General features: G+C 43.8%; 1 protein-coding gene across 1 annotated transcript; it reads right to left on the minus strand.

Annotated features, from left to right (window-relative positions):
• Positions 1 to 871: 871 nt before the first annotated feature.
• On the minus strand, positions 872 to 10839 carry LOC133926606 (potassium channel KOR1-like). Its single transcript, XM_062372621.1, has 13 exons — positions 10534 to 10839; positions 6531 to 6755; positions 4098 to 4161; positions 3658 to 3997; positions 3265 to 3560; positions 3013 to 3093; positions 2828 to 2926; positions 2531 to 2752; positions 2229 to 2417; positions 2063 to 2138; positions 1668 to 1962; positions 1450 to 1571; positions 872 to 1360 (listed from the first exon to the last, which is right to left on the minus strand). Exons 1-13 carry the CDS (start codon positions 10770 to 10772, stop codon positions 1083 to 1085), a joined length of 2526 nt encoding a protein of 841 aa, XP_062228605.1. The 5' UTR covers positions 10773 to 10839; the 3' UTR covers positions 872 to 1082.
• Between the last annotated feature and the right edge of the window lie 1109 nt (positions 10840 to 11948).

The raw sequence follows: 11948 nt of genomic DNA on the forward strand, positions 1-11948 counted from the left end.
TTTGATGGTTGGTTGTGATGGGTAATAGTGGATGTTTCTTGTTACCTACTATGGGTATCAAGTTGGTTGGTTTGGGAACCTAATATGGATTTCAGGTGGTTGGAAAACATGTGTAGATGTTTCTAGAAGTGAAACTTTAATGATGAATCACCTAGTAAAATAGAATGCTTTTATAACTCTTGCATTAGTATAGTTGGTATTTATGCAAATTGTACTTGTAATAGCATGTTCCTTTGTTCAAACTTGCATGTTATTTATTTTTCACACTTGCGGAGTACGATATTTACTTACACTTGCTATTTTCCTACAAATGTACTTCAAATCGCTGCTCAGACAATGAAGGAGAACCAGACTATTTCACGGACGAAGATGAAGACTTCTAGCCTGGTGGACCCCGGTCGATTGCCTGTGAAAGATGAGAGATTCGCTGGATTTTGCTAGTGTGCTTTGGTTAAGACATTGAGATCTTTTTTATTTATTTAAGTTAAACGTTATAATAATGGTACCGTGTGTGATACACTGATAAAATCGCTATATGTATAAAACATGATCCTAACATATATGTAATTTATATCTGATTTTATATCTTTATAAAACTAGGTGTGACAAAATACCACGCATTGTTCATGCTCTTACATCGCCAATCAACCCAATCTGTACAACTGCCTTAATTCTTTCTCTTTACTGCACATATATATGCAGCGATACAACTAGCAAGCAATGCTGGGATGCTCGTAAGAAAAGATTTGGAGTTGTTTGGTTCTTCCCTTAGAAAGCCAAGCCAAAATTTCACCATATTAAAATTGGAGTCATATTAAAATTGGATCATGCTAGATAGTATTTGGTTTGAGATAAAACTAAAATTTTGATACGTCAAAAATCGAAATGGCTATTTTGAACGCTAAAATCTTGTCTAGCTTTACTATAGAAAAAATTTGATCGATCAAAATTTTCAGATGCGACTAAAATTTAATCTTAAACAAAACTAAATTTAGTAAGCGTAGTCAAATTTTAACTTAGGCTTCTTGAAAGCAAGCAAGAACCAAACAGCCCCGAGCCACGAAAAGCATCGCGCCCTTCTTCTACTCGCCATCCTTCTGATCGTCGTCGTCGCCTCCGACCAGGTACAGCTTCTGGCCGTCATTGACCATGTCTACGTCGAGCACCCTCGCCCCGTCCTCGCAGAGAAGCCGCAGCCGCGAGACCGGGCCCGGCACGTTGAGCTTCTCCTGCGCCGACGCCACGAGGCCCTCGATGGTGTGCGGGATCCACTGCACCACTCCCTCCTTTCGGCGCTCCTCGCCGTCGTCCCGCCACGGGTGGTACGGGAACACCGAGCACCGCCGCGGGTGCATCTTGTCTGCGCACAACAAAGGGTTGGTGCATTCCCGTCAGAATTAAACGTGAGGTTAATTTGCACGTAATTCTTGCAGAGCCTCTGAAGTTTGCCTCCGACTTCCTCGCCGCGATCGGGAAACTTGGAGAGCTCGTCGGCCCGCGCCTGCTCCAGCAACGACGCCAGCGTCCGGCCGCCGCACATGCGCCCTTCGTCAAGCGGAGTGGTGCCCCATCTGCACGCAACATGGTAGCAACGTCAAGCACGCGTTCCAAGCCACAAAAAAAACTTGGCAATGGATCATGGCAAACGTAAAAGATCAAGCTTGCACCTGTCCGTGGCGAACACGCTGGCGCCGGCATCGACGAGCATCTTGGCGATGAGGTAGAGGCCCCCGGCGGCGGCGATGTGGAGGGGGGTGCGGTGGTCGTAGTCTTTGCAGTTGGGGTCCGCGCCGTAGGCCAGCGCTCGCCGGACGAAGTCCGAGTCCCCCTTGGCGACCGCCGTGCACAGGTGGCTGCCGGCGTTCTTCAGGCTCAGCTTGGCCCCCTTGCCGAACAGCAGCGACGCCACCCGTTCATGCCCCTGCTTCACCGCCTCCAGCAACGGCGTGTCCCCAAACTGATCTGATTTAGGCGCAAAAATAAACAAAACAATTGTGAAGATGAACAGCATTACTATGCAAGAAACTGGACATGGCAATGGCATTGGATTGGGCGAGCATACCGGTGAGATTGATGTCGACGCCTTCGTTGATGAGGAACTGCACGACGTCCTCGTAACCTCTGGATGCCGCGAGATGCTGCGAGGAAGACGCAGATCACGTCACAATCTCGTTCCGAGCAAAGCTGATCTTAGGTAACTGCTGATCAGATAGGCATTTTTCTCGTACCAGAGGAGACCGGCCGTCGTAGTCGGTGTTCTTGGGGTCGGCCCCCGCCCGGATGAGGCTTTTCAGCTGGTGCAGGTCGCCGTAGAAGGCGGCGCTGTTGACCCGCAGAGTGAGCTCCGCCTCCTGCTTCCCGATGTGGAACGTGATGTCCGACTCCAGCTGATTGATCCGCCCGCCGTACTCATTGCTCTGCTCCCAGACCCAGTCACACACACGCCAACTCGTCAGGAGACATCATCCACTGGCCAGTGGCCATGAACTGCAGAATTTCGACGGCAACAAGAGCTGTTTCAGCTGCGTACCTCGGAGAGGTTGCTCAGGATCTTCCTCCCGTCGACGAAGTAGATCTCCAGGATGTTGGTGAAGGACCGCTTATCGAGCCGCAGGAGCCGGCAGAGCTCGCAGACGCGGACCGTGTAGGGCTGCGGGATGTTGCAGAGGATCGCGATTTCGCCGAAGGAGCTCTCTGGCTCCAGCATCAGGAGAGTCTCCTCTTGGCCGTCTTCACCAATACCAACACCTTCCTGCACAGCACAGGAACATATCATCAGTCAAGCATAAAGATGGTCATGAAAACTGCAGTGAAGCTTTGAACTCACCAGTGCACCGTGGCAGACAAAATATAATTGGTCGACTGCGCTTCCTTGCTCCAAAATAATTTCGCCTGGTAAGAAGAACTCCTCTTGCAGCCTGATCACCTATGGAGCACAGGAACAAATGTTAAAGAAAGTACACAATGGGTCAACATACATAATTCGGTCAAAAGAAACGGATCGATACTTACAATCTGTTGAATGAACTCTGCTGAACATCCTTCCAACAGAGGAATGCTTTCGATATATGGCTTATATAGTGTTTGAGAAATCTGCAAATTCAATTCAATGTATCATCACTCGCGATTCGCAACAGCACAGTTGATGCGCCATGTAACATAAGCTGATAGTATTAGTATCCAGTGGTAAGCTGACAGTGGTAAGAAAGTATCCAGAACTACTCCACAGAAGGATGGAAGGATAAGCAAACTATGGCTCATCACCTTTGCGCGAATAGAAATTGGGACGTCCTGAAGGACGGAAGCTTCAGTGTAGCTGCTCTCGTACTGTAACCTCAAGTGTCCTTTGATCTGTTCTCTTATTTCCTTTCCAAGTTTATTTCTGTTCATATACCTGATCACTTCTTTCATCTTGTCCCTAAACCGCTCTGTTCTCGAGCCTTTCACAATTAGCGCAGTCATGTTACCAATAAGGTAAGCGCCAAGAATCATATCAAACGAAACATAAATCATGATGAATATCATTTCTCTGACATTTACAGCATGAATGTCACCGTAACCTGCAGAGGGAAAAGAACATTTCAGCTAAGTATTTCAGAAGAATGATTCAGAGCGGTGAAAGTTATCTGTTGAAGAATTAAGAGATCAAAAACCTACCAACAGTTGCCATGGTGACGATTGCGAAGTATAATGATGTTATATAGCGCTTGGCAAGATCGATCTCCCTGAAATTCGCATAGCTGTAGTCCCCCAACTGTAAACTCCCTATCCATGTGTATCCTTCCATTGATTCAGGAAGCGTTGTAGCCAGGTAATAGAAGATACAGGCTGCTGTGTGTGTACAGTAGAGTTCAACCACTATGAGCTTCACTATCCTTGTGAAAAGGTAGTTCACACGTATGTCCTTCTCCAATTGCCAGAAGAACTCCGTCACCTTAGTAACCCGTGTCAAGCGAATCCACATCAGGTATCTTACTTCTTCTTTACTTCCGCAAGCCTGTTACAGAATCCATGATACGCGAAGTGAAAAGTTAACCACAGCATAAACACCAATCCACAAAAAACCAGTTCAAAGTTTTCTTTAGAAGAAGAGTAACCTTGTAGATAGCATCCCATGGGAAGCAACCAAGAAGATCAAAAATGAAGCTTGATTTGCAATAACTGTATCGAGAGAGCAAGGAACCAGTGGTTAAACGACACATTTGAGCTACTAAAGAACATACTCCGTCGAGTCAAAAATAAGTGGCATCTTATAATATGTGCAGCTAAACTGCTCTAACTTTTATCATGTCTTTATGAATATTTAGACGGCAATATGAAATTTAAATGAGGAGATTTGTCTGGAGAAATAGTCTGTTATATTATAGTGTTGCTGCTTTTCACAAATATATGACAATAGAAATTGATGATTACTACGTAAGAAACTGGTAAAGGAGACATCACATTAGTGATAGCTGCTCAACACGTGTCACTAATGTCCTATTAGTGATAAGTCTAATAAAGACGTGTCACTAATATCCATTCTGATCAGGACCAGATATAGACCTGTCACTAATGAGTAGTTATTAGTGATGAGCCATAATATGATCCGTTATTGATGATAATAGTGATGGGTCACAATTTGACCTGTCACTAATGACTAAGTCATCAGTGACGAGTCGTTCTAGGTCAGTCATTAGTGACGGGTTAAGTTGTGATCCGTCACTAATGATAAGATCATCAGTAACAGATCGTCCTAGACCAGTCATTAGTGACATGTCAAGTTGTGACCTGTCACTAATGAGAAGGTTATCAGTGATGGATCTTCCTAGACCAGTCATTAATGATGAGTACAATTTGACCCCTCTCTAATGATCCACTCATTAGTGACGAGTCGTCCTATACCAATCATTAGTGACGGGTTAACTTGTCATCCGTCACTAATGACCAACTCCAGTCACTAATAACAGTATTCGCATTTAATGAAGTAAAAGTGCATCTCATATCCTTGCATTGATAGGTATTAGATTTGCAATTTTTTAATTGACTATTGCAAAAGAGATTCCATGCCAACATTTCTCTCTAAAAGAGAAGCCTTTGTGTCGTTCCTAGGAGTGGCTCAGGCGGCCCCTCCATCCTCGCGCCACCATCCCCTCTCCCTCTTCCCTCCCATCTCGCCACTGCCTAAGCAAGCCGCCGGAAGTTTGCGCGGTCGCAAAGATGGTGGCGGCGGGGCAAAAATTGTGGCTTTTGTCGCCTCTGGAGGCGATTGAGGTGGCCGTACGTTTCCACATGGGTTTCGATTGGATCTGCGTGGTGACTACCATGGGAGTGCTGGGGCATCGTTGGCTAGTGTGCGGGAGGTGCGGCGGTCTAGGCTTGTGTCGGCACGGGCGCCTTGGGCACATGCGGTGGCACATGTGGCATAGGAGGGTGCGGCGGTCTAGGCACACCGGCCTGGTCGTGTAGGGCTTGTGCGCGGGTAGGGGTGGCCTAGGCGTGCAGTGGCTGTTGTCACCAAGTGCCACACCGTAGTGCAGTGGCTGATGGACGCTAGCGGCCCTCGTGTCTTTTGTCATGTTATGTTGCCGTCACTTCTAGCCTCGTGACATTGCTCAACTCGGCCTACTGTTTTCCGTTGTGCTACATCCCTTTTTCGATCTGTCTTCTTCCCCCATATCATGCCCGTGGGGAGCTCAGCGGCTGGTGGTGGCCGCGTGGGTGGCACTTTTGTGTGGTGTTGGCGGCGGGGTTTGTTTTGCGAGGAGGGTGGGGATTAGGAGCTATAGGAGAAAGCCTAGCCCGACTTGCTACGGTGCTGACGACGGTGATGCTTTTGGGAGTTGCTAACCTCCATGGAGGCACCGTCGTGATGCCTCCCCTCTCCCTAGACTTTTTGGTTGAAAACTCATATTCGGGATTCCGGATGGGCGACGGTGGCATCCTCGATGTCGCGTCCTCCCTAGAGGCATTGCCTTGGATGTCCTTCCGCGTGGATAGCTTGGTGGTGGCACTGAGCTCAGCAAGCCTTATTTAGCTAGTTTGATGACGAGACTACACTGGATATGTTGAGTTTGTTGCTTCGATAAGGACGAGACAGTGATTGAGGTTCACCAAAAGAAGTTGAAGCTGCTGCCTCTCTAGGTGAGTTTAGCAATGATGACCTAAGGCATACTAGTTTTTCTTTGGGTTTCGGTTGTGTTGTGTGGTGCTTTGTTGTCACCTCCGTTATCCTATCATTGGGTTTTTTTACGGTTTTTTCTCTAATTAACCTTGTTGTTGTATGGTTCTCGGGCCCAATTTCCCTCATAAATTGTGCAAACTCTCTTCTTCTATGTTAAAATCAGGCAGAACTCGTGCGTCAGTTTGAAAAAAAATCCATTTCAGCTATTTCATATCATTGACAGATCCAACATATTAGTTTAAAATCAACTCATGTGTACGATTATTATTTTTCTCAAAGGATACCATGCAAATATTAAGGTGATATTGCAGCACAGGTTCCAACAATCCTATTTGTACCATTCAAGTGGGAGCTGACAAAATATTACCGGAGGGCAATAGCACTGGGATCGTAGACGATTTTGTACGTGTCGGGGTCATGGTAAGCGACGAAAAACTTCACAACAATGTCGATAAGGAATGCGATCTGTCCAGCTATGTCCAGGAAGAACAGGTTCCTTGGGAGCCCTCTGAAGAAACCGAACTCCATGGGCGTGAAGAAGGAACTGTACACCGCCCAACACAATATGAACTGGGTCCATAACCGATACCACCTGCAACAATACCATCCAAAAGAAACCAGAAGTAGCACCCTCAACATAGTTAAAATATTTGTTATGCGATATGGTTAAAATGACATAGAAGGCTGTAAGCTTCCAAAATGGTCAAGAACAACTATTGAAATGAAAAAAATCAACTTTAGTTTACTACAGCCACACAATTTTATTGCTTATTAGGAAGGTTGGAACTGAGAGACACAGCATCTAGAACAGGAGAAACAATTTGTATATCTTATATATCTGGTGTACTAGTCTGCTGGTGTACTCGGTAGAAAAAAATTACTATATTTATCAATATTTTATTTTAATTTTTTAAAACTTTATTTGAATGTTGTCTAGCATATCCAATAAATCATGTATACCGGTGATATGCCGGTAAATTTTATTTACCGGCAAAAAAGAAAATCCAGTCTAGAACCACACACTGCATTTGCTTGCTAGGTCAAAAGAGTAGGTCGGGCAAATTTGATGTAGCCCTCGGTTAAGCATTGCAGCACACAGCATGGTTATAGATAATCAATTTGTTTCAGGTGAGTTCGTTCATACACATGCATCGCCGTGAGTGGTTCCTCTTGTGCACCGATCTGACGATGCCGGCAAAAAACTACTCTGGTTTGGAAAGGACCACTTGAAATGATATGAATTTTGACGGGACGCTAGGAATGCTGCAGAGCACTTCATGTACAAGATCTGCAGAAAAATCTCGCGCCTAACAGATAGCTCAGCAGAAAAAATACATGTTGATGTTAATGAAGTGTTATCTATTCGCAAAAAAATGAAGTGTTATTGTCAAAACCATTTGACATCGTCGCAAAAAAGGGAAAAAAGATTAAAAAAACATTTGACATGCAGTAGAGTACAATAGTGCCAATACTGAATAATATATACACCTCAATTTAGTTGAGCACATAGCAATAATAGTTGATCTACTAGTTACGTAAGATATGCATGCTGTCACTAACTCATCTACTTAAAAATTGCTCAAGACGTACAGTATATTCCCTGATGATCCTTCACCCGAGGATTAAAACTAACAGTCCAAAACTGCTCCCGCCATCCTGACCAATTCTTTAGCCCCGTTCAAACCATCCGTCCAAATCAACAGGGCTGTTTGGTTTTTGTTTTTACAGGCCAAGATAAAATTTGGTCAAAAATTAAATTAAGATAGTGTCAAATTTTGACTGTTAAAATAACTTTTATTTTGAGAAAAAGCTAAAATTTGATCGACTAAAAATTTTAACGAACGATTTAGTCACTCAAGATTTATTTAAAAACGTGATAGAAAAATTTTGACCCGTCAAATTTTTTCAAGATACGATCAAATTTTAACCTTAAATCAAACGAAGACTAAATTTTTAAAGCATGACCAAAATTTAATCTGGCTTCCATTGGCACTAACCAAACAGCCCCAAATCGAATTCGGCCGGAGTGCAGACGGGATAATGGGAGCCTCCCGTGGCCGTACACCTGGTTGACATTCGAGGTCAAGGGTGATAGTATACGTAAGTTATAGCTCAGTTGTCGTATTGCGATAAGCACTTCACGCAGCTTGAGCGTTCTACTGTATATTGTATTGGTTGATTTTTGAGGGGTAACAAACAACTACGAAATCACGTAGATGTAGATAGCTTGATATAGTGTTCACGACTATAAAAACTATTTTTAAATTACTTAGAATATCGTATTGTGATAAGCACCTCACGCAGCATGAGCGTTCTACTGTATATTGTATTGGTTGATTTTTGAGTGGTAACAAACAGCTACGCAATCACGTAGATGTACATAGCTTGATATAGTGTTCACGACTATAAGAACTATTTTTTAAAGATATTTAGAATGTTTTTTATAGGTGGCTTATATGATAAACCGGTTGAGAGATTTTCAGAGATGGGTAACATAATAAGCCACTTGTATAAAGGTTATTTTCACATACGATTTTTTATGTGAATCACCTCTAATAATAAGATAATTGTCACTAGCGATTCATATGAACCACTTATGTAAAAGTCATTTTCAGAAGTGGTTCCTTATGTAAACTATATCTAGAAATGAGATGATTAACACATACAGCTCATATAAAAAACCATCTATATAAAATATTATTTTTAGAGATGATTTTTTATATGAACCGTCTTTGATAATATAATATTATTTTCAGAGATAGTTTTCTAGGTGAACTATCTTTAGTAATGGATGATAGTTTATCTTAAAAATTTATATTTTTTTCAGACAAAGTCGTATGGTGATAAACTCTATATGAAAATTGTAACCTTCGATGAGGTTTATAACTTTGTATTTGAAAACTTTTTTCATTTGAAGTCATTTAGATGCCAAAATAATTATTTAAAATTTCGAATAGAAGATATATATAAAAAGAATGTATATGGTATTAGTATCACTAGTAGTTATGTTGTGAGATGGTAAGCAAGGTTCACGTGAGTTTAGATGTTTCGAGTTCGAGTGCTAAGAATTGCGTGCATATTTCGCGTGAAAAATCGTGTAACTTGTGATTTACGGTAACAACCGTGGGGTGCTAGTCGAGCTAAAAAATCACTTTTTTGGGTAAAAAATATCGATTCGGGGACCAATTTTTTTTTTCATTTTTTGTGCATAAACTATTGATTCAATGAATAATTATCACATGCAGTCCGTTTAAGTAACCGCATACAGATGGTTCCTTAAATGATCTATCTTTGATAATAGATTTTTACAGATGGACTATTTTGTGCTTATAGAAATTGTCTATTTTCACTGGCATTTGACCAAAAGAAAATAGGCTAAATTTCTCTAAAAATATATTCCCACTCGCTTCTTAAAAATAGTTTTTTAGGAGTGGTTGATGTTCCTATCGTTGTCTTCAAATATTAACAAAAAAGATTATGTGTACCTCAATGTTCAGCTCTTTTACGCCATGATAAATAAAGAAGAATGTAAGGTTGGATAAATAAAAAAGTTTTGATGCTGCCTCAAGACAAAAAGAACTGAGAATGAAAAGGATGATTTGTAGCAAAAGCAACATCCGGAGTATTTGAGCATTTTTTTTTCTGTTCAGGGGAAGGAGAGCAAAAATTAATTTCTGTTCAGCTTCCTGAGAGAAAACTGAAGGATTTTTTTTTTCTGCAAACTGAGTAGAGGCTCATGTTGTCATGCTATGATTTTATTTTTCTGCAAACGTAGTAGAGGCTCAAGTTGTCATGCTAGAACTGATCAACCCATCCTATATATTCCTCGATCAGTACCCTCCATTGATCCAGCGACTCTGCTCGCAAAAACTAAAAGAAAAATTCCGTGCAACAACAGCTACCGGAGTCATCGTAAATCAAAAGTGCGGTGTCGTCAGAGCCAACCCCGTGAACCAGGCCAAGATACATGTCGTCTGCCTGGTCACCCAAGCAAGCTGGCGAGCTGATCAACCAGCCAGCAATTTGCGGCTATGCGTTGTCAATTTGTTATGCACACTCTGTTAAGCATCGAGCTGCATATCAATCCACGGCATGAACGCTATGAAGAGGATTGAAACAAAACATTAAAAGTAGAAAAAGGTTCAAGCGAAATCCGCACTGGCAGAGCTCGCTGGCAGCGTTCAACTAATTAGTCAGTTATAGCAATTCGCGCGGGCCATCCCGTCCGAGGCAGCTGACTGATGAAGCGCGTCGCGTCCCCACGACGCCATGCAGCTTCGAGAAGCAGCCGACCGATCAAGCGAGATCAAGCTTCTAGAACAAACGAGACAGCAAAAATGGGGAAAGGGGGCGTGCGGGGGGTTACGTACTTGTTGTCAGGGTGGATGACGAGGTCGTGGAAGTATCCGTCGGCCGCGTCCCCGGCGAGCGGGCGCCTGTGGCGGCGGCGCGGGAGGAAGCGGCCGAGGCGGAGGTCGGAGCCGAGGAGCGCGAGGCGGCTGCCACGGGACGAGGCGATATGGTCGCGCACCACGTCCACCTCGTACTCCTCCTCGGGTTCCTCGTCCTCCTCCGCCACCCTCCGCTTCGAACCCAGCCCCCTCCCCATCGCACGGCTCACTAGGCGGAAGCGGCGGCGGCTTTGATTCCGAGGCGGTGGGGACTCGGCTGCGATTGTGCGTTGTGCGTTTGAACTGGGAGGGAGAGGGGAGGCGGGGTTATTTATAGGGGATGTCACTGACGTGGGAGCAGAACAGCGGAGAGAGGGAAGCAAAGGGTGGGAAGTCTGATAGCCGTGGTAGAAACGAAGGCCAAAACCAGCTGGCGAAACCAGAGGTCTTAGATGTAGGGCTTTCTTTGGAACTTATTCATTTAGAAGAAATCAGCGCAGTTGGTTCGTGGATAATAATTCATTTTTATGAAAAATGAGCTTAGTCGGTGTATGAAAAAACTCTTTGCGGGGGACATGGTAAATTACTTAGAATATCAAGAGGTAATCCCTATTTGAACGAACGAGCAAAAGATTTATCCATTATATTAAAAAGAAAGAGTTAAGCCTACACAAACTATATACCTATCTCAAAAGAGAACACCACCACTTACAAAACTATTTCCAATAGCCAGAGCGGGAGCAGTGGTGGCAAGAGAGGGCGTGGTGACAACAACAGTGGGGTGCAAAGGTCACGAGAATGAGGTGTGTAGATTGGAGAGAAAGGACCACATTTTTCTAATTTACCTTTTTTTCTCCTACTGTAAGTCATCCTACAAGAGGAGAAAGAAGCAATGTTTTTTTTTTAAATGACTATAATAGATTGGCATGGCATACCAATGTTGTTGATAGTTTTCAGCTGTTGAGTTGGTAGTTAGCAATCTGTAGAATACTTTGCTACTTTGACTTTACTGCATAAATTAACACTCTGATTCTTGAGAGCTCACTGGTGTGTAGGCGCAAGAGTCGAGACTTCAGCTACTCTTTTCTTGTCAATGCATTTTCTAAAATTCACAGGCTAGTCAACCCAACGCCCAAATATGCAAAGTTCCTAGTAGTCCAACCCAATGTCTATGCAAGTAGCTCCTGGTGACCTAAAGTGCAAACCTGAACTTCTAGAGACCTGGAGGCACGCACACATGTTGAGTGGAGTGGAAGCTGCACTCCATGGCAGGGCAGCGGGTGATGGCGTGACTGTGACAAGGAGGGACCGCGGACCAAGGCAGGGCGGGGCACAATGGCGCAACCACGGCGGGGCAGGGTTGCGCGACTACGGTGAGCATTAGTTCCGTGACA

This window comes from Phragmites australis, chromosome 8 (assembly GCF_958298935.1).
Source record: "Phragmites australis chromosome 8, lpPhrAust1.1, whole genome shotgun sequence".
NCBI classification, from domain to species: domain Eukaryota; kingdom Viridiplantae; phylum Streptophyta; class Magnoliopsida; order Poales; family Poaceae; genus Phragmites; species Phragmites australis.

What these genes read in the sequence shown, in the direction of transcription:
- LOC133926606 (XM_062372621.1), bottom strand. Translation starts at nt 10,772, where the DNA reads ATGGGGAGGGGGCTGGGTTCGAAGCGGAGGGTGGCGGAGGAGGACGAG. An exon ending in TCCTGAGCAACCTCTCCGAG is followed by an intron (nt 2,418 to 2,530) that starts GTACGCAGCTGA and finishes GTCTGGGAGCAG; the next exon opens with AGCAATGAGTACGGCGGGCG. An exon ending in AGCGTGTTCGCCACGGACAG is followed by an intron (nt 1,572 to 1,667) that starts GTGCAAGCTTGA and finishes TGTTGCGTGCAG; the next exon opens with ATGGGGCACCACTCCGCTTG.